This window comes from Manis javanica, chromosome 4 (assembly GCF_040802235.1).
Source record: "Manis javanica isolate MJ-LG chromosome 4, MJ_LKY, whole genome shotgun sequence".
NCBI lineage: Eukaryota > Metazoa > Chordata > Mammalia > Pholidota > Manidae > Manis > Manis javanica.
In genome coordinates, this window is record NC_133159.1 from 116,884,759 (window position 1) to 116,911,207 (window position 26,449).

Genomic DNA, 26,449 nt, shown 5'->3' on the forward strand with positions numbered 1-26,449 from the left:
GACCAGAGGCAGGGAATCTGGGAATCTCTGGGCACTCTAACCCCCTGGACAACAGGGAGCACAGACGCCCCTTTCGGAGATAAATAGCCTCCCGGCCGCTCCCCCTCCAACGGGGCTCCACCACTTTGGAGGAGCAGCAACAGCCAGGCGACGCCCACAGCAACAGCAGAGATAAACTCCATAGCAAACGGACAGGTAGCAGAAGCCCTGTCTGCGCACAGCTGACAAGCATAAGCCACTGGAGGTCGCTATTCTCCCAGGAGAGGAAGGCCACAAACCAACAAGAAGGGAAGCTCTTCCAGCGGTCACTTGTACCAGCTCTGCAAACTATCTCTATCACCATGAAAAGGCAAAACTACAGGCAGACAAAGATCACAGAGACAACACCTGAGAAGGAGACAGACCTAACCAGCCCTCCTGAAAAAGAATTCAAAATAAAAATCATGAACATGCTGACAGAGATGCAGAGAAAAATGCAAGAGCAATGGGATAAGTCCGGAGGGATATCACAGATGCCAGGAAGGAGATCACAGAAGTGAAACAATCCCAGGAAGGATTTATGAGCAGAATGGATAAGATGCAAGAGGCCATTGAAGGAATAGAAGACAGAGAACAGAAACGTATAGAAGCTGACATAGAGAGAGATGAAAGGATCTCCAGGAATGAAACAACACTAAGAGAACTATGTGACCAAGCCAAAAGGAGTAATATTCGTATTATAGGGGTACCAGAAGAAGAAGAAAGAGGAAAAGGGATAGAAAGTCTTTTTGAAGAAATAATTGCTGAAAACTTCCCCAAACTGGGGGAGGAAATAATCGAACAGACCATGGAATTACACAGAACCCCCAACAGAAAGGATCCAAGGAGGACAACACCAAGACACATAGTAATTAAAATGGCAAGGATCAAGGACAAGGAAAGAGTTTTAAAGGCAGCTAGAGAGAAAAAGGTCACCTATAAAGGAAAACCCATCAGGCTAACATCAGACTTCTCGACAGAAACCCTACAGGCCAGAAGAGAATGGCATGATATACTTAATGCAATGAAACAGAAGGGCCTTGAACCAAGGATACTGTATCCAGCACAACTATCATTTAAATATGATGGCGGGAATAAACAATTCCCAAACAAGCAAAAGCTGAGAGAACTTGCTTCCCACAAACCACCTCTACAGGGCATCCTACAGGGACTGCTCAAGATGGGAGCACTCCTACAAAGAGCACAGAACAAAACACACAACATATGAAGACGGGAGGAGGAGGAATAAGAAGGGAGAGAAGAAAAGAATCTCCAGACAGTGTATATAACAGCTCAATAGTGACCTAAGTTAGGCAGTAAGATACTAAAGAAGCTAACCTTGAACCTTTGGTAACCACGAATCTAAAGCCTGCAATGGCAATAAGTACATATCTCTCAATAGTCACCCTAAATGTAAATGGACTTAATGCACCAATCAAAAGACACAGAGTAATAGAATGGATAAAAAAGCGAGACCCATCTTTATGCTGCTTACAAGAAACTCACCTTAAACCCAAAGACAAGCATAGACTAAAAGTCAAGGGATGGAAAAACTTATTTCAGGCAAACAACAGTGAGAAGAACGCAGGGGTTGCAGTACTAATATCAGACAAAATAGACTTCAAAACAAAGAAAGTAACAAGAGATAAAGAAGGATACTACATAATGATAAAGGACTCAGTCCAACAAGAGGATATAACCATTCTAAATATATATGCACCCAACAGAGGAGCACCAGCATATGTGAAGCAAATACTAACAGAACTAAAGAGGGAAATAGACTGCAATGCATTCATTTTAGGAGACTTCAAAACACCACTCACCCCAAAGGATAGATCCACTGGGCAGAAAAAAAGTAAGGACACACAGGCACTGAACAACACACTAGAACAGATGGACCTAATAGACATCTATAGAACTCTACATCCAAAAGCAACAGGATATACATTCTTCTCAAGTGCACATGGAACATTCTCCAGAATAGACCACATACTAGCTCACAGAAAGAGCCTCAGTAAACTCCAAAATACTGAAATTCTACTAACCAATTTTTCAGACCACAAAGGTATAAAACTAGAAATAAATTCTACAAAGAAAACAAAAAGGCTCACAAACACATGGAGGCTTAACAACATGCTACTAAATAATCAATGGATCAATGAACAAATCAAAATAGAGATCAAGGAATATATAGAAACAAATGACAACAACAACACTAAGCCCCAACTTCTGTGGGACGCAGCGAAAGCAGTCTTAAGAGGAAAGTATATAGCAATCCAGGCACACTTGAAGAAGGAAGAACAATCCCAAATGAATAGTCTAACATCACAATTATCGAAACTGGAAAAAGAAGAACAAATGAGGCCTAAAGTCAGCAGAAGGAGGGACATAATAAAGATTAGAGAAGAAATAAACAAAATTGAGAAGAATAAAACAATAGCAAAAATCAACGAAACCAAGAGCTGGTTCTTTGAGAAAATAAACAAAATAGATAAGCCTCTAGCCAAACATATTAAGAGAAAAAGAGAATCAACACAAATCAACATAATCAGAAATGAGAATGGAAAAATCATGACAGACTCCACAGAAATACAAAGAATTATTAAAGACTACTATGAAAACCTATATGCCAACAAGCTGGAAAACCTAGAAGAAATGGACAACTTCCTAGAAAAATACAACCTCCCAAGACTGACCAAGGAAGAAACACAAAAGTTAAACAAACCAATTACGAGCAAAGAAATTGAAATGGTAATCAAAAAACTACCCAAGAACAAAACCCTGGGGCCGGACGGATTTACCGCGGAATTTTATCAGACACACAGAGAAGACATAATACCCATTCTCCTTAAAGTGTTCCACAAAATAGAAGAAGAGGGAATACTCCCAAACTCATTCTATGAAGCCAACATCACCCTAATACCAAAACCAGGCAAAGACCCCACCAAAAAAGAAAACTACAGACCAATATCCCTGATGAACGTAGACGCAAAAACACTCAACAAAATATTAGCAAACCGAATTCAAAAATACCTCAAAAGGATCATACACCATGACCAAGTGGGATTCATCCCAGGGATGCAAGGATGGTACAACATTCGAAAATCCATCAACATCATCCACCACATCAACAAAAAGAAAGACAAAAACCACATGATCATCTCCATAGATGCTGAAAAAGCATTTGACAAAATTCAACATCTATTCATGATTAAAACCTCTCAGCAAAATGGGAATAGAGGGCAAGTACCTCAACATAATAAAGGCCGTATATGATAAACCCACAGCCAGTATTATACTGAACAGCGAAAAGCTGAAAGCATTTCCTCTGAGATCAGGAACAAGACAGGGATGCCCACTCTCCCCACTGTTATTTAACATAGTACTGGAGGTTCTAGGCACGGCAATCAGACAAAACAAAGAAATACAAGGAATCCAGATTGGTAAAGAAGAAGTTAAACTGTCACTATTTGCAGATGATATGATACTGTACATAAAAAACCTTAAAGACTCCACTCCAAAACTACTAGAACTGATATCAGAATACAGCAAATAAAACAAATACAAAATTAACACACAGAAATCTGTAGCTTTCCTATACACTAACAATGAATCAATAGAAAGAGAAATCAGGAAAACAATTTCATTCACCATTGCATCAAAAAGAATAAAATACCTAGGAATAAACCTAACCAAAGAAATGAAAGACTTATACTCTGAAAACTACAAGTCACTCTTAAGAGAAATTAAAGGGGATACACTAATAAATGGAAACTCATCCCATGCTCATGGCTAGGAAGAATTAATATCGTCAAAATGGTCATCCTGCCCAAAGCAATATACAGATTTAATGCAATCCCTCTCAAATTACCAGCAACATTCTTCAATGAATTGGAACAAATAATTCAAAAATTCATATGGAAACACCAAAGACCCCGAATAGCCAAAGCAATCCTGAAAAAGAAGAATAAAGTAGGGGGGATCTCACTCCCCAACTTCAAGCTCTACTACAAAGCCATAGTAATCAAGACAATTTGGTACTGGCACAAGAACAGAGCCACAGACCAGTGGAACAGATTAGAGACTCCAGAAATTAACCCAAACAAATATGGTCAATTAATATTTGATAAAGGAGCCATGGACATACAATGGCAAAATGACAGTCTCTTCAACAGATGGTGCTGGCAAAACTGGACAGCTACATGTAGGAGAATGAAACTGGACCATCGGCTCACCCCATATACAAAGGTAAACTCAAAATGGATCAAAGACCTGAATGTAAGTCATGAAACCATTAAACTCTTGGAAAAAAACATAGGCAAAAAATCTCTTAGACATAAACATGAGTGACCTCTTATTGAACATATCTCCCCGGGCAAGGAAAACAACAGCAAAAATGAGCAAGTGGGACTACATTAAGCTGAAAAAGCTTCTGTACAGCGAAAGACACCATCAATGGAACAAAAAGGAACCCTACAGTATGGAAGAATATATTTGAAAATGACAGATCCGATAAAGGCTTGACGTCCAGAATATATAAAGAGCTCACACGCCTCAACAAACAAAAAACAAATAACCCAATTAAAAAATGGGCAGAGGAAATGAACAGACAGTTCTCTAAAAAAGAAATACAGATGGCCAAGAGACACATGAAAAGATGCTCCACATCGCTAATTATCAGAGAAATGCAAATTAAAACTACAATGAGATATCACCTCACACCAGTAAGGATAGCTGCCATCCAAATGACAAACAACAACAAATGTTGGCGAGGCTGTGGAGAAAGGGGAACCCTCCTACACTGCTGGTGGGAATGTAAATTAGTTCAACCATTGTGAAAAGCAGTTTGGAGGTTCATCAAAATGCTCAAAACAGACCTACCATTTGACCCAGGAATTCCACTCCTAGGAATTTACCCTAAGAACGCAGCAATCAAGTTTGAGAAAGACAGATGCACCCCTATGTTTATCGCAGCACTATTTACAACAGCCAAGATTTGGAAGCAATCTAAATGTCCATCGGTAGATGAATGGATAAAGAAGATGTGGTACATATACACAATGGAATACTACTCAGCCATAAGAAGTGGAAAAATCCAACCATTTGCAGCAACATGGATGGAGCTGGAGAGCATTATACTCAGTGAAATAAGCCAAGTGGAGAAAGAGAAACACCAAATGATTTCACTCATCTGAGGAGTATAAGAACAAAGGAAAAACTGAAGGAACAAAACAGGAGTGGAATTGCAGAACCCAAAAATGGACTAAAAGGTACCAAAGGGAAAGGAACTGGGGAGGATGGGTGGGCATGGAGGGATAAAGGGGGGAAGAAGAAGGGGGGTATTAAGATTAGCATGCATGGGGGGGGAGGGAGAAAGGGGAGGGTGGGCTGCACAACACAGAGAGGACAAGTAGGGATTCTACAACATTTTGCTAAGCTGATGGACAGTAACCGTAATGTGGTTGTTAGGGGGGACCTGATATAGGGGAGAGCATAGTAAACATAGTACTCTTCATGTAAGGGTAGATTAAAGATTAAAAAAAAAAAAAAGAAAGAAAGAAAGAAAGAAAGGAAAGAGGGATTACTCCTTGATAGGATAAAACTATTGGTAAATCAAAGATCAACGCATGCTTTAAATATCCTTAATGTTGATCACTTAAAGGGTGACAGATGATCAGCTATGGAGGTACTCTTTTCTGATAATATTCCTTTCTCTTTAAAAAAAAAAAAAAAAAAAAAAGCAGTCCCTGTGTGCTGACCTCCAATTGAGTTCTGTACAGTGGTATAGAGGGCATGTCAAAGTGTGGGCAAAGGGTCTGTTTCTAAGCAGAAGACCAAGGCCTAGCTTGGATACCCAGAAAATGAACTAAGATACGATATGAGGAGGAGCTTCCGGCATCAGCACTCTCTGGAGGACTCGTGCCAGGGGATGATCATCAAAAAGCCTCCACAGGGATCTGGGTGATGCTGCGGTTGTGGCTGCGTCCACCACACCGTTTCCTGGACTTGCCATAGGAATGAGGAGGGAGATGTCTAGGCTGGCATGTGCATACAGTGAGACAACGAATTTGACCGGATCTGTACTATTGGAACTCAACCAGGAGTTGGGAGGGGTGCAAGTTGTAGCACTCCAAAATCTTATGACTATAGACTATCTACAGTTAAAAGAACTTATGGGATGTGAACAGATCCCAGAAATGGGCTGCTTTAATTTGTCTGATTTTTCTCAGACTGTTCAATTACAGTTGGACAACATCCATCATATCATAGACAAATTTTCACAAATGCCTAGGGTGCCTAAATGGTTTTCTTGGCTTCACTGGAGATGGATGGTAATTATAGATTTGCTATGTTTATGTCACCGTATTCCTATTATGTTAATATGTGTGTGCAAATCAGTTAGTAGTTTAAAACCTATACATGCTTAAGGTACTCTACAAGAAGATATGTCAAAGAAATAATCAATCCTCCCATGTTTTCTTCCATATGCTACCTCTATAGCTTTTCTTCTTCCTTCCTAATTACAACCCTTAAATAGAATTCGTGCCTCATATCGAATTTATGGAGTATCATAATTCCTCCAGGTGGTAAAGATACCTCGAGACAAGTGCTGGGCATAGAAGCCACAGGGCATAAATCTGCAAAGAAGTAAAAAGCTAACCTTTTCAAACAATATGGCTTCTCTCTCACTTACCAACTTTACATTTCCCTGTATGGCCCCGGAAGATGACTGGTTAGCCAGAGACGGGTAAGATTCCTCAAGGGAGGAACAACCTAAGACAGGCACAGTCGCAGGGGGCCCATCAGGTGAGAAATTGGGGATCAACAGAGGTGAGGCTCAGAACCTCATCCCTCCTGCTTTGAGAGAAATCTTCTGCATCCGTGGATGTTTTGCTGCCCTTGTCTAGCTTGGATTAATACTTAGTTCACAGGCACACACCTGATCATCTACAATTGCCCTCTTACAGCACTAAACTATGTTTTCTACCTTTGTCTTGCATCTACCTACCACTTCAGCATTTTATTAAAAATAAAAATAATAATAATAATAAAGGGAGAAATGTGGGATCAACATATAAATCAAGTATAAAAATCAAACGAATATTCATATTTGACCTGATTGTTTATAGTTCATAATGCATGATCAAAACCGAAAGTTTCTGTGATGAATGCCCTTGTACTGTTCACCATGTAAGAATTTATTCACTATGTAAGAATTCGTTCACAATGTAAGAACTTGTTCATTATGCTTCAGAAGATTGGAGACTGACGAGAATTAGGCTTGAGATGGATTAATGATTGTACATTGAGCATTGACCGCCCTATACTGAATTTTATTGTTGTTAACAACCATTTGATCAATAAATATGAGAGATGCCCTCAAAAAAAAAAAAAATCCAAAAACATATGTCCACAGCCAAAAACCATTAAAATCACAAGCTACCAAGAATGTGAATATGAAGAAACAAATAAATCCTAAATCAGATCCACAAAAACTATAGATGTTGGGATTATTAGGTAATGAATATAAGTTTAATAAACTTAAAGAAATAAAAAATGGACTCAAAAGGGACAAGAAATAAAAATGACCAGGCAAATTTGAAGGAAAAAAGAAGAAATACTAGAAATAAAAAATTCAGTAACTTTTAGATTTAAAAAAAGGTTAAAAAACTGATTCAATACATGAGACCCATCTTAAGAGAGAATCAATGAACTAAAAGACATGAAGAACTCACCACCAATCTGAAAAGGCTACATACTGTGTGATTCCAACTCTATGACATTTTGGGAAAGGCAGAACTATGGAGTCAGTAAAAGGTTAGTGGTTGCCAGGGATCAGAGGATAGGAACAGACAATAGGCGGAGTGCAGAGGATTTTTAAGACAGGGAAATTACTCTGTATGCTGCCATTATGATGGATACATATCATCACACACAGCATATACAACATCCAGTGAGTCCTAAGTAAACTGTGGACTTTGGGTGATTAGATGTGTCCAGGTAGGTTCACCAATGTTATCAAATTGTGGTGGGGGTGTTGACAATGAGGGAGGCTATGGCTACACGGAGGCAGGGGGATGTGAACTTTAAACTCCTCTTTAAAAAAAAGCCTTAATAGGGAACAAACAAGGAAAACACAAAAAAGAAATCACCCAGCCTTTTGAGAAACAGAACAGATAAGATGAAACAGAAAAGGAAAATCATGGAGGTTATCTAATTAGATTCCAGAAAGTGGTAAAATTAAAAATTAAAGAGTATGTAATTTCCAAACTAACAGAAAAGAAAAAAAGAAAGAGGTACGGTTGTTAAAATGCCTGGGCTTTAATTCTAGCTCTCAATTTCCTATTTAACTAGTGTGATTACTTAACCTTTATGTTATGGTTTTCTCGTATGTAAATTGGGATATAAAACTCAAGCATAGCACAGAACTTAGCACAGAACTCAATGAACGTCACCTGTTAGCAATTTTAAATTTACCTCCAAAATACAGTAAAATAGTAATAAAATTAAGACTGAGACAGGAATGAAATAAGCCTATCTGAATAATGGTTTCATCTTAAAATTTTTGGAAGGGAAAAGATGATGCTTGAATCCTCTTCATTTCTTAATTCTGCTAACATCCTTCTTAAAGGATCTACCCACTGTAGATACCCCTTCTGTTCCTTTTTCATTTACCCATCCTACTCCAGGGCACTCTCCAAATGTTTCCAGATTTGCAAGTGGGTGTGGAAGAAAAGAAAACTACTCCAATTCTTTTATTCCCCATCTCAAGTTTCACTTTGTAGACTAACAAAACAAATAAAGACAGACAAGAAAATCACATACTTACTTTTCATTAGTTTTCCTGATAAGTCCTTTAGTGGAGAAGACGGGCTATTCCTACTGGCTACTGTAAGTCTGGAGGAGGATTCTTGAGTTTCCATGGTAACTTGACGAGTTCCTGTTTTGGCCATTTCAAGATGGAAAGGACAGGCACTGTCACATTCCTGGGAAAGCAACAAGTGCTTCTGAGTTTTGCTAGTTCTATTACTCAGGTCAGTTCCTTCTGAATGAGTCATAAGCAATTGGGCTGAGCTAGAATCCTCCAACCTCTTTCCAAGCGACTCAGTTACAAAAGACGCTGTAGTTTCGTGCTTTTTAGATGGAGAGACAGGCTCAGCCAATGAGCTCTGCTTCACTGTGTTCAGACTGTGTGCTCTTATTCGGGACCAAGTTGTAGAGTGAAAACTTTCAGCCTCTAACCAAAACTTAACCAAATGCTCCATTCTCCGAAGTTCCATGAATTGAATGAAATAAGGGAGGACAGTAGTGTCATGCAAGACTTGTTCAAGGGTCTTTGAAAGACTTGATTTGGTCTCCTGAGTCTGGTAGTCCAGACAAGACCTGCCTAAAAGTAAAAAAATCAGCAGTTCAGTATTAAATAATTTAAGATTGATGGATGAGTCAGTCACCTTTAGCATCAGTGGTAACAGAATTACTGAATAAAGTTTACCTCTCCAGCAATTTAAATGAATAAACAACCAGAAATACTATAGTTTGGGTTTCTAAACAAGCAAAGAAATAACTGTCCAAAACTTGTTTAAATTATTAAAAAGCTCTTTGTTACTCAATTAATCCTCACATCTCATTGAATGGCAATTCAGACCATATAAATTCTGAAGAAAAAAATATCCTTGTATTAGTCACAAAAATAGAAAAAAGCCCAAAATACATTAAAATATTTGACCTCACTAAAAATCCCCAAACAGCAAATTAATACAAGGTAACATTTCTGCCTGTTAAAAAGGAAGATTTTTTTCCCCAAAAAATATAAAAACAAGCAGTAACAAGGGCAGAGTGAAACAGGCAATACGCTCACCCCTGAAGAGAATGTAAAATGACAAAATGTTTTACAGGAGGAGTCACTAACAGACAGCAAAGCCTTAGCAATGTGCATGTTCTCAATCCAGCAACTCCACTTCTAGGAACTTATCCTGAAGAAAAATGGTGAATGTGTAGATATAGCTAGAAAGATGCTATGAACACTTAGCATTATAACAGAATAAAGAGTAGCTCTGGGATTTAATCTTGAAAAATAACACTAAACTTAATAAAACTTAATAAAATTAAGTTTATTTTACACTTGGCTGAATTTAGGTTATGATTATAACTACAAGCTAATTCTTAGAATTAGAAAATCAAAAAAATGTATTTTTTTATTTTCACAGCATGACATTAACTGAGGGTTTCATCAATATTTCAAAACGGCTTTTTAATCCTGATGTTCAAATGATCTCCTTTTGAAGCACTTCACATATCATCATGCTTGCTGTCTCACTGTGGTAACCAGTCTTTGCCAACATCACTTCCATGAACTTCAGGAAATCCTATCCCTTGCACGACTTAAAATTTTTTTTAATTAAACTTTTAATTTTGAAATAGTGGTAGATCCACATGCAGTTGTAAGAAATCATACAGAAGGCCATGTACTAGTTAGTTTCCCCCTAAAGTAACATCTTGCAAAACTATAGTATAATATTCCACCAAGATATTGACATTGATACAATCCACCAATCTTACTCAGATTTCCCTATTTACTTGTACTCATTTGTATATTTACCTCTATGCAGTTTTATCACATAAGTAGATTCATGTAACCACTACCAAGATACAGAATAGTTCCAATACAAGGATCCTTCATGTAGCCTCTTAGAAACACCTCCCCGGTGCCTAACCTCTCGCAAACACTAATCTGTTCTTTGTTTCTTCATTTCTTCGTAACTTTTTCATTTCAAGAATGTTTTATAAATGGAATCATACAGTGGGTAACATTTTGGGATTGGCTTTTGTATCTCAACATAATTCTCTTGAGATTCATCCAAGTTGTTTATGTGTATCATACAACAGTCTGCTTTTTTATTATTGCTCAGTCATATTCTGTGGTATGGATGTTCTGGTTTGTTTAGTATTTCCCCTGCTGGAAGACATGCAGTTTTTGACTTTTAAGCTGCTATGAACATTGGCATACAGGTTTCTGTGTGAACGTAAGTTTCCATTTATCTGGGATAAATGTCTAATAGTGCAATTGTTGGGTCATATGGTAACTGCATATAAAAAACTTCCAGAATTTTCCAAAGTAGCTGTAACCAGTTTACATTCCAATAGCAACATATAAGTAATTCAGTAAAACTTATAATTTTACTCTGACCAATACAAATATACTACTGAGTGTGACCCACAAAGCCTTTGGAACCTTCACTTTGAATATAAACAAATGTTAAGCAGAGACAGGTCAAAAAGGGAACAAATTACTAGAAGTCAATCCATTCATGGATTTTTTTCAATTTATGATAACATGACATGCAATTTTTTTAAGTGCAGAAATTTGGGTAACAAATAATCAGAACTCAATGATCTCCTGCATATCTTTTATTTTGGGGAGGGAAGGAGGAACTTTTTTAACGTAACAGATTCTACTATACATACCACTAAGGCACCTACTTTTTTCCACTTGACGCTATCTTAGATATTTCTTCATGTCTACCTCAGACTTATAAAAGGCTACACAGTATTCCAAAGTATGGGTACCACAATTTAACTACTTCTCTCTTAATAGATGTTATTTCTGATTTTTTGCTAGTATAAACAATACAGCAATGAGTAGCTTTTAATGTACCTGCATATATATATTTTTGCATATATGTGAGCAAATCTAAGGGTTAAATCTTTATTTTGATTAATACTTGCAAACTACCTTCCAAAACATCTTCACCAATTTATACTTCTCCTAAAGAGCAGTGGCCACTTCTCTGCATCTACACAACATTCAAATTACCAAATTTAAATATTTGCTAATGTGTTAGAAGAAACATTAACTCATTATTTAAATTTGATTTCCCTGAATATTAGTGAAAGAGCATCTTTGCATGTATTTAGTGGCCAAATATATTTCTTCTGGAAATGACCTATTTTTCGACTGGGCACACTTTATATTTTATATTTACAGGAATATACAACACGGTACAATCCATTACACTTACAGCTGGTATTTTAGTTGAAATACATTTTTCCAAAGCCCTTTCCAATAGCACAGTTTAGTATCCCCTGACAGGAATTTCCCATATTCCACTCAAATCCTTCCTCCTATTGGAAGTGAACAAAAAGTCATAGTCACTTACCCAGGTCACCAAAATGAGCAGCTTCCATGTGGCTTGGCTGCTTCTTAAGGGTTGCTGTCCTGCTACTTGAAAAGGAGTCCATGTTTGCAGAAATGGCATTGATTGCAATGTAACTTGGTCCTGCAGCCTCCAGCAAGGCATGATTTTTAGTGCATTTTTGTGGGGAATGTACAGATATTGAAGCTATAATTTTTAAAAAATTGTTAAAAATTAAATGCAATATGATAGTTCAAACTGCCTCATAAAAGGGCTTTAAGAGAACTTTAAAAGTTAAATTTTAACACTTCTCAAGTATGCATACTCAAAAAAAACCAGGGGAAAGTAAATTAATTGAGCAGCAGAAAACTGGAAAGAAAAGCCCTATTATTATTTATAACTCTCAAAATACTCTGCCTAAAGTGAAACTTAAGAGAGAGGTCTTAGAACTTTTATTAAATAGGATACAAAGTACCAAAGCCAGGAAGCATTCTGAAATATGGACTCTTTTCAACTCCTAATCCTCGCTTGCCCAGCAAACAAAACTAAAATTACAGAATAAAAGTTTAGGGGGGAAAACAAGAAAAACAGTCTTTAGAAAATTTATTTTTTAATTGAATAGCAATTTCTTCATCTAATGAAGAACATTTATGGTCAAAGTTCAAGCTGCTTAGAGATAAAGCACACTTAAAAATTCACAAAATGTATTCCCTTTAGTAGTCTGAAGAAATATCCTTTTGACTTCAGAACAAAGAAGCTAGTTACCAATGTGTTATTAGGAAATGATCCAATATAACAATACTGTCAAAGTAACCCTATGAGCTTGCACTACAGCTAAATTAACATTCTACCTATCCATCTTATTTATCCCACACAAATATCAATGACCCTTATTAAATGATATTAAGAAGTTTTAGTTTAGTACACATTGCTATAGCAATCAGGACAGAAATGAGCGGTTAGCATTCCACACCCTCAAAATAAATACTCTAAGATTAACTGAACTTCTATTTCCTAGCACAACTTAATTTTATTGAGCAGTCAACAGCTTAGTGCTCTCAATCTTAGCAAACAGTTTCCAGACAAAGAATCTGAGTAAGACTAGATATTTTTGATGAAGCATACTATGTAATTCAATCTATAACTCTTTGAGCTGTGTTTATAGGATAGAGCACATAAGAACATGAATGTCCATACCTGTTTTCCAGGTATCTATATTTATCTTTCAACAAGAGTTGGCCAAATTATGGAATGGAGTCATCTTCAAATGATTTTTTCAGTTTTAGAAAGAAGTCGTGTTTTGTTTTTATTTTTATTTTCATGATACATTGAAGGGAGCAAAATAATTTTAGAAGTTTAGAGACAATAATAGCTAGTTTTTTTGTATAGACAAAAGCTACATATAACATGCTGTGAGAACAGTGAGACAACATTCTATAAAAAACTGTTTCCTAATTAGATGTGTATAATGATATAAAATGCTATTAATTCATTTGTGTAAGGCTTTTTTTCTTTTCTTCTCTATTAGAACTCACAACTTATTTTACATGTTCATCCTGATATTCTAACTTCCTTTGGTCTCTGTGGCACTACACTCTGCTCCATTTCCTCCTCCATCTCTTCCTCCCTCATTCTTTAGCACACATTATTAAATGCCACTGTGTCAGATAGGGTCAACTTTCATGACACTTTTCTTCCTAAGATTCTCTGTTACTCTTCTTTTTTTTTTTAAGGTTCTTCTCTTTTATTCTTTCTGTTAGAAAGCACATTTATTCTCAAATATTCAATTATTACTAGAGCAATCTTTTTTAAAACTTTTTTTAACTTGTAAGTGTCCCCCCAAAATAAACTTAAGTGGGACTCTGATATGTCTGTAAAATAGATGAAACTAGATAAGAGATATCTAAAATAGATAAAGAATAATTAACAGTAACTCTGGCTGATCAAGGGGAAATTCTCACACATGCCCTAGATATGGACCCCCTTGGCAACAGCTCACAGGGTGTGGCTCCATGGAACTAGAACCCAGATGGAAAACCCCTGACTTGCATCTCAGACCTGTCCTTTAATCTGGAGTTCAGTCCTGGATCTCTAATATTTACTACTAGCAATTCTCACTTTGACTTTACCATCTCACAACCAATTTGTCCAAATCTCAAATCTCAAACATCATATCATCTTCCAAACTAATTCTTCTCAATTTCCGTCTTTGTTCATTCCACTAAGTCTCCAAAGCTCAAAATTCTGGACTCATTCTTTTTCACTATGTCTGTTTACTTGCCAAGATTTATTTGCTTTTAAGATGTTTAAATGTCTACTTACCTATTCATTTTCAACAGTACACCTTTGTACAGGTCCTTTGATAATACAGCAAAAGAATTTCTATGGTCTCCATCCTATATAACTCTTCCAGGCTCCCCTTTCATAAATGCCATTTGTAAAACATCAGTATCCTCTTCAAAAGGTTTCAGTGAATGGCTGCCTGTTTTGCCTAAACTGCCCAGTATATACTTAAAGAAGGAAGAAGCTGGGCTCGCAGGGGAAAAAGAATCACTTCTTTCATCCAAATCCTTCTTATAATTCAACTTTTATACAATGAAGTCTCATTTCTAAGAAGTCTTCCCTATACTTAAAAAATCATTTGATCTCAAATTCCTCTTAAGTTTGAGCAATCCTTCACTTCACTTAACCAACTGAGGGCCAACTGTTAAAATAAGATATTACTAGCTACCAAAGTGGTACCTACTATGTACCAAGCACTGTACTGGTTTCTCGATGTACGTTTTTGGGAATACATTATTTCTCTCAAAATCTTGCAAGACCAGTATTTTCCTCATTTTTGAAATGAGGACACAAACTGAAAAAAGTCAAGTATTTTGCCTAAGTCAATGAGCTAGTAAAGAGTCATTTCAACAGACAAGATTTCAACTTTGGTCTGTTATATTCTAAAAAATCACTCAGTTTTTCAGATTCTAGAATTACTGTGTGGTTAGATAACATATGTAAATGAATGTCTCTTAAGTATCTCCCACCCAACATACCAAAACTGGACATATTCCCAGCTTGGTTCTCCACCAGTCACTTTGTTAGGCAAGCTAGAAAAAGTAGGTATCAACTTTAAACCTCCTTCCCCTTTACATCTCACATTTAATTAATAACAAAGTTCTATCCACTTTATCACCTAAATTGATCTGTCCAGATCTTTTTATTACCATCACTACTAATCTAGCCCAAGTCATTTTGGAATCATTTGATTAACGTTCCTCTCCCTCCAAATCTGTACATTCAATGAGGGCAGGATCCAAGTCTTTTTGTTCACTTCAACAGCCACAGGTTTTGTCTAACGCCTAGAACAGAATAGGCGCTCATTAAATGACAGTTGTTATTTTGATTTATTTGCTACTGTTTTATAAGTTTGTCTTCTAATTAGACTGCAAACTTCTGAAGGGGCTCTTTCCTATACTGCTTCTGTGTTATTCTAAGTCAAGTTAGTGAATGCTATGCACAGATTATGTACTGTCATAAACTGAGTACAAGCATGGAATTTTTTATCCTGGTACAGATTTAGAAATCAGGTAGGCCAATCCTCTCATTTCACAAATGAAGAATCTGAGAAAAGGTCCATGACTTGCCAAGGTTATACTGTTGGTGGCAGTTTAGGGTAGAAGACTGGTATACCAGAGACATAAAAGCCCTTCCTTTTACTACAGTCAGATCACAAGCCTCTGCTTGTTAAGGGCTTTAAGGCTTTACTAATGCCAATCAAATTTTGCTTAAATAAGGAATCCAACTGGCTTAAGTTATCAGAAATAAGCAGAAATGTAGGTACCTTATTTCTTCCCTAATCTTACAAACCTCTTAAGTTATAATTAGTGTCTCTGGCAAATTAGGCATATAGAGTTAATGCTTGCCACACAATATACAAACATTTGAAAGAAAAATCTAAGTAATAATCTACAGATTTCATGTTAATAAATTACATTTACGAAATGTATATGTAATGGCTATGGAAATAATTTCCATTATATTATTTCAACTACAATCTCTGTACATTGACAATGAATCAATCAGTCAAAACTATAGCAGAAAGCATGCTCTTACCTAAAAATAAGGACAATGTATTGATTCTAATAAAGTACTCTGAATAAATTTTAAGGCCATTCACCCAAAGTAACAGAGATGTGAAAACTGTAATCATCCACAATTCTGGATAAAAAATGGAAAACAAAGCCTTGTACATGGCAGTGCTCAGTGGTCAGACTGCTCAGTTGAGCATATTTTTCACTTTAAAAAAAAATTAAGTTAACTAACCACTTTTAGGAAACAATCAACTGTGATTAACAGGAGGGCATTGGTTTACTGTAATCACAGGAGAGCTAAAAAATGGTCAGTAAAGGCCTGATATATGCTAGGCACTGAGAACCTAGACTAAAAAGGGAAGCAAGCCAATTGCAAATAACTATGAAAGTAGGCAGAAATGATTAATGGCAAAAGAAGGGAGAAGGTAACAGGATTAAAACATCACCTTCTAATACAATGGAATGCTACTGAACTCACCTTTAATTGACTTAACATCTGAAGTCCTCTCTTGTTCTTTGCCTTTCACTAAAAGATAAAAATAGCATAATGACCAACTTTAACACTCAGAAAGAGCCATTCTATGTATTGTAAAAATTAGACAAGACTTATCTAACAGATGAGTATTCAAAGTTGTACCAGGATGAACTAACTGCCTTTGAGGGGGACAGGGCAGGGCAGTAGTCAGGGGGAGTTTCTCTAAGGAGGCAACCGGTGAACAGCAGTCAAGAACACTGAGAAAGACTGTGTCAGACAGTGTTAGAACACCTGAGTTTGAATTCTAGCTCTGCCACTTACTCACCATGTGATCCTGGGCAAGTTACTTTTCTGGGTCTCAATTTACCTTGATTTATAAAATTAGGTCAATAACAACACCTACCTTGGAGGGTTACAGATGAAAAAACACTTGTAAAGAGCTGTGCAGAGTAACTAGCACACAGTAAATTTAGGATGTTATCTAATTTTATTACCACCCACTACTAGATGCACCCTGTGAAGAAAAAGAGCTCTTTGGTTGTATAACATATCTTACTTCTTGTGTGGTCCCTCCACAGCATCAAATATAAAGCATTCTAAACTTCTAATACTTCTAATACTAACACTTTAATAATTTATCTCCTAAGAAATTATATAATTTCTCCTTTATCACACGAAACAGTGGAAACTCTACTGCAGATACACTAATAATATCCAAGAAGGGAAGGTGCATGGCAGCTTAAGCAAAGTGTGAACTCTTACAGGATCTGACATAAGACTTTTTAACCCTCCTTACTTACATTTTTTCAACATTAAATTTTCTTTAATCACACAATGAAAAGTCTATTAAAATAAGAAATTTCTAAATGTAACCATCTTTACACTTGTGCTCTTAAATCTTAAATGTAGAAAGGCTGGTAGCAGGAAATAACTAGCTCTCAGAGTATCTGATAAGTCAATCCATTAACAAATATTTGAGGGCTGTGTATGCACCACACTCTTGACTCAGAAAAGACAGCAGTCCCACCTGCAAGAAGTCCACATGCATGTGAAGACAAACAGACAAAACTAAGTAAGATCATTTTAGGCACTGATCACTGCTGTTAGGAGGATAAAATAAGGAAATGTAGTAGGGTGGCTGCTTTTTGTTGCCCTTTTCAGCATCTGCCAACATTTCCCTCTTGCAACATGAACTTGTCTTGACTTCCATGACACTCCACTCCCCTGTAGTTTCTAGCCTCTCCTTTAGTTTATCCCCTTGCCAACTTCTTTGCCCACTGGGAGTTCCTCAGGGATAGGGTTTGGGTCCCTTTTCTTTTCACTACACATACATATGTGTCCCTGGTGGAATTTATCCATTCTTAAGGCTCTCATTACCATAAATATGCTGTGACTCCTAAATTTGTATTTCTAAATACTTTTGATTTTAGGTTCATGTAGTTTATCATCTACCTGCCATCTTACATAATTACATTTGTCCAAAACAGAACATACCGTCTTTTCCCAAACCTGTTCGTACCTCAGCGTTATCTTCTCTTATGAATGACACCATCTCCCACCAGTTTCTGAGGCTAGAAACTCTGGTAGTTATCCTTAACATGGTCTCTCCCTTACCTCTCACACCCACAACTTGTTCTATCACCAAAATACACTCCCACAGTTCCACTTTTGTCACCTCAATGCATTCTCATCTTAACAATTAGATCTCCTCGTCAGTGTTTTAAACATAAAAGTGCATATACACAGCCTGACCTTACCAAATATTAGCGTTTTGCCTTATTTCTTTCCACCCTAAATATTATAAAGTTTCCTATGAGTCACTACCCAATCCCATTGCTTTTTCCCTTCCCAGAGGTAAATACTACCCTAATTTAGACGTGTTTACTGCCACATTATGTTTCTAGACTACTACTGCATACTACTTAAGTATTTAAAAAGTATTTAAGAAAACATGGTATTATTCTGCATGTCTTTTTATCTGATACTTGTATTCATTCAATAATTTGACATTTGTCTAAACTGCTGGCAATTCTAACATAGTCATTTAGTTTTAGTTCATTTATTTAACTGTGTAATTCCTTTAAATAAGCATACCTTTAGGTTTTCCTCTTAATGAAGTTTCAGGTTTTATTTTCTATTTTTCACCATCATAAACATTGATGTGATAAACATTCTATTACATGTCTTATTATGTATATACGTAGGAATTTCTCTAGGATAAGTCTCTAGAAATGGAACTGCTAGGCAAGAAATTATGTAGATTTTTAATGAAAGCAGTTTATATCAATTTATACTCCTATCACCAAGCTTCCTCTTCTCATCCTTGATATTTTTAATTTTCACCAAATTGTTTTCAAATGGTACTGCGTATTTTTAATTCATTTCCTTGATTTCCTTTGAAGTGACATCTTTTCATGTTTATTGGCTATATAGGTTTCCTTTATGGCTGCCTATTCATGTCTTTTGACTTTTATTTGTAGAAATTCCATACATATTCTGGATACTAATTCCTTTTTGTTTGTGTTACAAATACCTTAGGTAGAAGTTTTAAATTTTAATGTAGTCAAATTTACATTATGTAGATAGTATTTTCCTGTGTCTCATTTAAAAATATCCTTTCCTACCCCAAGATCAGATTTATCCCCCTATATTTTCTTTTATATGATTTCAATTTTTGTCTTTTCAAATTTGGGGCTCTTATTTACCTGGAATTTATTTCTGTGTATCAGGGATTGGCAACTACATCCCATGAGACAAATACAGTTCACTACCAGCTTTTTGTAAATAAAGGTCTTATTTCTGTACAGCCATGTCCATTTGTTTGCATACTATCTATGGCTACAAGGATAAAGGAGAATGAGGCAGAGACCACATGGCCTACAAAGCCTAAAATATTGACTAATTGGCCTTTTACAGAAAGTTTGCTGACCCGATGTATATTACAAGAGGCAGGAAATAGGTGTTTTGTTTAGTAAGCCTCTTGTGGGGCCAATTCCTCTATCTTGTTCTTTTTCAAAACTGTCTTCCATATTAATTATAGGATCCACTTGTCCTGATCCTAAAACCACTTAAAAAAAAAGGAATTTCTTTTTAAACATCGACTTAATGATTAATTTGGGAGAGAGTTCCTATCTTTCTAGTATTTTGTCCTTCTACCCATGAACATAGGATACTTCATTTACTTGGGTCTTCTTTTATGTTCTACTATGTTTTGTAAACTCCATAATGATTTCACAGCCTTTTGTTTTTACTGGCATACAGGGATACAGCTGAGTTTAAATACTTATATACAAATGGCTACATTTTTAAAAGCCAGCCAAACTCTGTAATGAGTTCTAATGATATATATATGTAGGTTTTCTTCAATTTCCTATAAATAGAATCGTTATCTAGGAATAAGGCCTCTCTTGTTCCCCATCTCTTCCAAAACTTAACTTATCCTTCTTTTGTGTGTATGTGCCATTGTGAATACGAATTAGCTTCCTTTTTGTATACCCCCACTATATTTTTCCACCTTTTTACTTCTAACCTTCCCATGATCCATTTTTTAAATTCATTTTATTATTAATCCACAATTACATGAAGAACATTATGTTTACTAGACTCCCCCCTTCACCAAGTCCCCCCAACAAACCCCATTACAGTCACTGTCCATCGGCGTAGTAACATGTTGCAGAATCACTACTTGTCTTCTCTGTGTTGCACATCCTTCCCTATGCCTCCCCCCACATTAGACATGCTAATCGTAAGGCCCCCTTTCTTTTTCCCTGCCCTTATCCCTCCCTTCCCACCCATCCTCGCCAGTTCCTTTCCCTTTGATAACTGTTAGTCCATTCTTGGGTTCTGTGATTCTGCTGCTGTTTTGTTCCTTCAGTTTTCCTTTGTTCTTATACTCCACATATGAGTGAAATCATTTTGTACTTGTCTTTCTCCGCCTGGCTTATTTCACTGAGCATAATACCCTCTAGCTCCATCCATGTTGTTGCAAATGGTAGGATTTGTTTTCGTCTTATGGCTGAATAATATTCCATTGTGTACATGTACCACATGTTCTTTATCCATTCAACTACTGATGGACACTTAGGTTGCTTCCATTTCTTGGCTATTGTAAATAGTGTTGTGATAAACATAGGGATGCTTATGTCTTTTTCAAACTGGGCTGCTGCATTCTTAGGGTAAATTCCTAGGAGTGGAATTCCTGGGTCAAATGGTAAGTCTATTTTGAGCTTTTTGAGGAACCTCCATACTGCTTTCCACAATGGTTGAACTAATTTACATTCCCACCAGCAATGTAGGAGGGTTCCCCTTTCTCCACAACCTCGCCAACATTTGTAGCTGTTTGTCTTTTGGATGGTGGCGATCCTTACTGGTGTGAGGTGATATCTCATTGTGGTTTTAATTTGCATTTCTCTGATAACTAGCGATGTGGAGCATCTTTTCATGTGTCTGTTGGCCATCTGAATTTCTTTTAAGAACTGTCTGTTCAGCTCCTCTGCCCATTTTTTAATTGGATTATTTGCTTTTTGTTTGTTGAGGTGTGTGAGCTCTTTATGTATTTTGGATGTCAATCCTTTATTGGATCTGTCATTTATGAATCTATTCTCCCATACTGTAGGGTACCTTTTTGTTCTATTGATGGTGTCCTTTGCTGTACAGAAGCTTTTCAGCTTGATATAGTCCCACTTGTTCATTTTTGTTTTTGTTTCCCTTGCCCAGGGTGATATGTTCATAAAGAAGTCACTCATGTTTATGTCCAAGAGATTTTTGCTTATGTTTTTTTCTAAGAATTTTATGGTTTCATGACATACATTCAGGTCTTTGATCCATTTTGAATTTACTTTTGTGTATGGGGTTAGACAGTGATCCAGTTTCATTCTCTTACATGTAGCTGTCAAGTTCTGCCAGCACAAACTGTTGAAGAGACTGTCCTTTCCCCATTGTATGTCCATAGCTCCTTTATCATATATTAATTGACCATATATGTTTGGGTTAATGTCTGGAGTCTCTATTCTGTTCCACTGGTCTGTAGCTCTGTTCTTGTGCCCGCACCAAACTGTCTTGATTACTGTGGCTTTGTAGTAGAGCTTGAAGTTAGGGAGCGAGAACCCCCCCACTTTATTCTTCTTCTCACCATGATCCTTTTTATATTCAAATAGTACCTAGCAGGAATCCAATCTGAAGACCACCATCTTTTTACTGCCTGGCTTAGTCCATTTCTATTTATTATGATTACTGATCTTTTTTTTTTTTCTAAAAAAGAACATTCTTAAAACTCTTTGACTATGAATTTGCTGACTTACCTTGTAATTCTGTATATTTTGCAGCTGATACTAGGTGCAAATCAGTTCATAATTTTATCTTCCTATTCATTTTATCATAATATAGTGACCTTTCTAGCCCTACTAATGTTTTATGCTTTAAAGTATTTCATTTGCCATACAAGCTTTCTTCTGCTTAACATTTGTCGGTATATCTTTCCATCCATTTATTTTCAATTTCTTTATGTCCTTATGTTTTGGTTGTGTCTGGTGAAGAGCTATGGATTTTGGCTTATCATCCAACCTGAGTCTATCTTTTAACTATATGGATTTTTGCTAAACTTTTAGCCATATAGATTTTAGTCTATTTACATTTATTGTTATTACTGATCTATTTAGGTTTATTTCTGCCATCTTAGTTTGTACTATTGACTATGCCCCTCTTTTTATGATGAAACATTTAAAACAAAGATGACTTTAGGTGGAGGAACACTCAGGTTTATCAAATCTTACATTATGCCATATTTGCTTCAGAAAAATTTTTAAAAGAAATGAAACACTGCAGGTGCAACTTAAGTCTCCTAATCTCATTTCCCCTCTCCCCAGGAAAACTTTTCACAAATTGAAGGTTTACTATTTCCATTCACATTTTCCCTTTTTAATATGTTTATGATCCTATAGCAATATATAGCATTGTTTGAAGGTTTTTAAACTTGATACTAGTGGTTATATCAACAGCCATTTCCAGCAGCAGTGTATCATAGCCAAACCTTGGTACAGTCAGCTTTAATTCCTATCCCCCCAGGTCTTCTCAAAAACTTCACTCTTGCAAGTAATTCCACCCTTTTCTGTATCATTTTCTCCCTCTCCACAAGATCATTCCTGTCAGCATACAAACATACTATAGAATCTTTTATCTTAGTTAATAATAAAACTCCTTTACCCAATAGCCCATCCAAGTTAGGGCTCCTTTTGCTCCTTTTCACTATAAAGTTTCTTGAAAAAGGTGTTTTTACTTTCTACTTTTCCCACTTAACATTCTCCTCTCAACCCATTTCACTGATACTACTCTTACAAAAATCATCAATAACTTCCACATTACCAAACTGAGTAGCTATTTCTATTTATCTTGATCTTACAAGTGATATTTAACATAATATCCCTCATTTTTGAAACATCTTTCCTAACCTTCCATGACATTGCACTCCTGTATATAACTGGCACTTTGTTTTCTATTCTCACTTGCCAATACTTCATGTTCCTCAATTTAACTTCTAAAAGCTGGATTAAAAACCAGAGCTCTCTCCTAAGCTTCCTTCTTTTATCTAGCATGGCAGGAAATGCTACCTAGCCACAGAACTCATTCTCCCCTTCCTAGCAAAAGGTCTATAGCCTGCACATAACTGGCTAGCTACCCTACATTTTCCAGAAGCCAGTTAGCTATGACCATATGACTAGGTTCTCACCAACCAAATGTCAACAGAAAGAAATGGCATGTACTACTTTGCGGCCAAAGCTTTTCTTTCTTCCATACTCTTTCTCCTTACCATGAGTCAGAGGACTGAAAACAGAGAGAAGGGGCTATGACCTGGCTTTGATAAAATACACTATAGCCTAAGGGAAAGGGGAATAACAAGATAGGAAGAAAGTGATCCCTAAATGATTGTGAAGCAAAGACACCTGATGACCAGGAACTTTGACCATTACATGAGACCAATAAAGGTCTACCTTGTTTGAGCCATTACACTTCAGTGTCTCTTTGTTATGGTAGCTTAGCCTTTCAACACAACTAATCCATATAATATATGCACTCCCTAGATGACTTCATCTGGTACCAAGTCTTTAATTATCATTTATACAAAATACTTCTAAATCCAGATCCAGACCTTGAATTCTGACCTCTATTCAGACATACAGACTTGTACATCCAACTGCCTCCTTGACATATCCATATGAATGTCCAAGAGTTGTCACAAACTCATGATTGCCGAAACAGAATTCCTGACACCTCCTACCCCAAGGTCTAAACCCAAAGTTTCTTCATTCTACTTAGTAAAATCATGCTATCTTTATCTTGAGAACATATCCCATTCTCCCCATCTCCTATTAAGTTCAAGCCTTTTTTTTGCTCCTTGAACACACTGAGCTCATTCTGCCGGGGAAATTTAACCTACCAGTTAGTTCTCTCTGGCTAGACTACAGTTCCTTTTAGCTTTACAAAGCTGGCTTACTTGCCTCATTCAGATCTTAGTTTAAATACCATCCTCTCAGACAACCCTTCCCGTACTATATGAACATCCAGAGGTCTACTTCCACAACACTGTTTAAATCCCATGCATAGCACTAATTACTAGTTGATATTTTTCTTGCTTTCATTCACTTATTCAACAAGTATTTACTAAATTCGTAACTATATCCTAGGCACTAACCTAGACATGGGGATACAGCTGTGAACAAAAATCAGCTTCCATCCTAATAAATTGCACAGTAAAGCAGATAGTGATAAATACTGTAGGGCATGGGGATGGGAGTGCAAGGGTCAGGGACTATAGTCTTAAGTAGGATGGTCAAAGAAAGCTTCACTAAAATGCCATCTGATCAAAAACCTGAAGGAGATAAAGAAGCAAAATAATGACTATCTGTGAGAAGAGGTATGAAGGCAGAGAGAACAAGTGCAAAGTTCCTTAGGTGGGAATGTACTTGATAACAAGGAGGGCAATATAAATGCAAGAGTGATGGAGAAGGAGAGCAGGAGATGAACATAGAGAGGAAATGGGACCTAGATTATGGAGGGCCATGTAAAAGAAGCCACTGGAAATTTGAACAGAGATGTGGCATGATCCATTTTGAAAATATACCATAGGCATCAAGAATAGGAAAAGGGAAACCAAATTGAAGGCTATAGCAAAATAATTCTGCTTCCTCAATTTTCAGAAAACTGGCTTTCTCTTGACATTAAAGCTGAGAGCTGAATGGCATCTTCTCAGAGGACTTCCTTAACCACCCAGCCTAAACAGAAATGACTGCATAGACCAGGTATGGTTATGGTCAGGAATGGTAAGACATGGTTGGATTTGGGTATGTTCTGGGGGTAGACCTAACAGATTTGCTGATGGATCAGATATAGATTAGGGGAGAAAGAGAGGTTCAAGAATATACTAAAGTTTCAGCCTGAGCAATTAAAAGGCCAGAAATGCAAAAATGAGATGAGAACAAGTGATGAACAGGTTTAGAAGAACTAAATCTGGAGTTAAATTTTTGATATAGTATGTTAAAGATTCATCTATTAGTCTATTATACCTATTAATAGATATCACTATATGCTAATAATCTTGTCTATTAGATATCTATAGGTAAAGGTATAAAGTGGGCAGTTAGCTAGATATACCAGTCTGTATTCAGGGGAGGGAATCTTAGCTGGAGATGTAAACTTGGAAACCATCAGCATATTGATGGTACTTTAAAATGGTATTTAAAGACTGGATGGGATTCCTATACAGGACTATCTCCAACTTCTACTCTTGACACATCCAGTCTCCAAAAAGCATCTAGAACAATTTTCCAAAACATAAAAGAAGATCAAATCACTCCTTTCAAAAAATTTTTAAGTAATACTGTCTCTGCACTTGGAATAAAACCTAACCATGACCTAGAAAGCTCTGGATCATCTGATCCTTTTCTACCTTCCTAAGTCCAAGACACAGTGGCCTTCTCTCCTCTCTTGAAGAGCATCAAACTTTTTCTTTCCTCACAACCTTTGAACATACTATTCCTTGTGCCTAGAATGTTCTTCCCTGGCCTCTAGGTTACCTCCTACTGATCCTTCAGCTCTAAGCTGCAAGGTCACCTGAAGCCTTTCTCTAATAGCCAATTGAAATATGCTTCTTCTCTCAAAGTCCCTTTCATAACACTTTACTCAATTTATAAACACACACATAGATAGAAAGGAGAGAGATTATCTCTACCCCAGCGGATAATAAGCTCCATGGGTGCAGGGACTTTGTCTTATTCGGTGCCCAATACTCAGGGCCCAGCTCAGGGCCTGGCAAACAGTAAACATTCAAAGTATTTGCTGAATAGAACATGGAATTTATCTCATCATACACAGAATGCTATTTTTCCTCCTTAAAAAAAAAAAAAACCAGCTACTTCAAACACTGTCAAATTACAGAGCTATTAACTATACCAAGATACCTTACCAATAAAGCTTCCTTGTACCATTTCATCGGTTTCATTCATTCAGAAGTTTTCATTCATTCATCATAGCTGCATTCAATCCTCACGTGACATCAGTTACTAAATTCTGTATGTACTTAAAAGGAATTCTTTAGCTCCGAGTTGGATGGGGGCTTTAGAAATCATCTAATTCTCAGTTGAGAGAGGAAAATGGGTTAACACTTTTCTGTCCCAGGTTACAGTCAGTAAAACTGTCATTGTGAACCCAAGTCCCTGATTTAGTTTAGTGCTTTTTCCAAAACACGTTTT

The 26,449-nt window shown here is 36.7% G+C and overlaps 1 protein-coding gene across 6 annotated transcripts in view; it reads right to left on the reverse strand.

Annotated features, from left to right (window-relative positions):
* Positions 1 to 26,449, reverse strand: part of AKAP10 (A-kinase anchoring protein 10) — a 77,496-nt gene that overhangs the window by 50,039 nt on the left and 1,008 nt on the right. For 2 of the 6 annotated variants that reach the window (XM_037012950.2, XM_037012947.2), the window contains exons 2-4: positions 16,710 to 16,757; positions 12,177 to 12,359; positions 8,849 to 9,406 (exon numbers count right to left, since the gene is read on the reverse strand). In XM_037012950.2, the coding sequence (XP_036868845.2) occupies positions 8,849 to 9,406; positions 12,177 to 12,359; positions 16,710 to 16,757 (789 nt within the window). Of the gene's footprint in view, positions 1 to 8,848; positions 9,407 to 12,176; positions 12,360 to 13,349; positions 13,414 to 14,474; positions 15,500 to 16,709; positions 16,758 to 26,449 lie in introns of all 6 variants that reach the window. The other 4 variants (XM_073234742.1, XM_037012958.2, XM_037012955.2 and 1 more) reach the window with 4 other exon arrangements.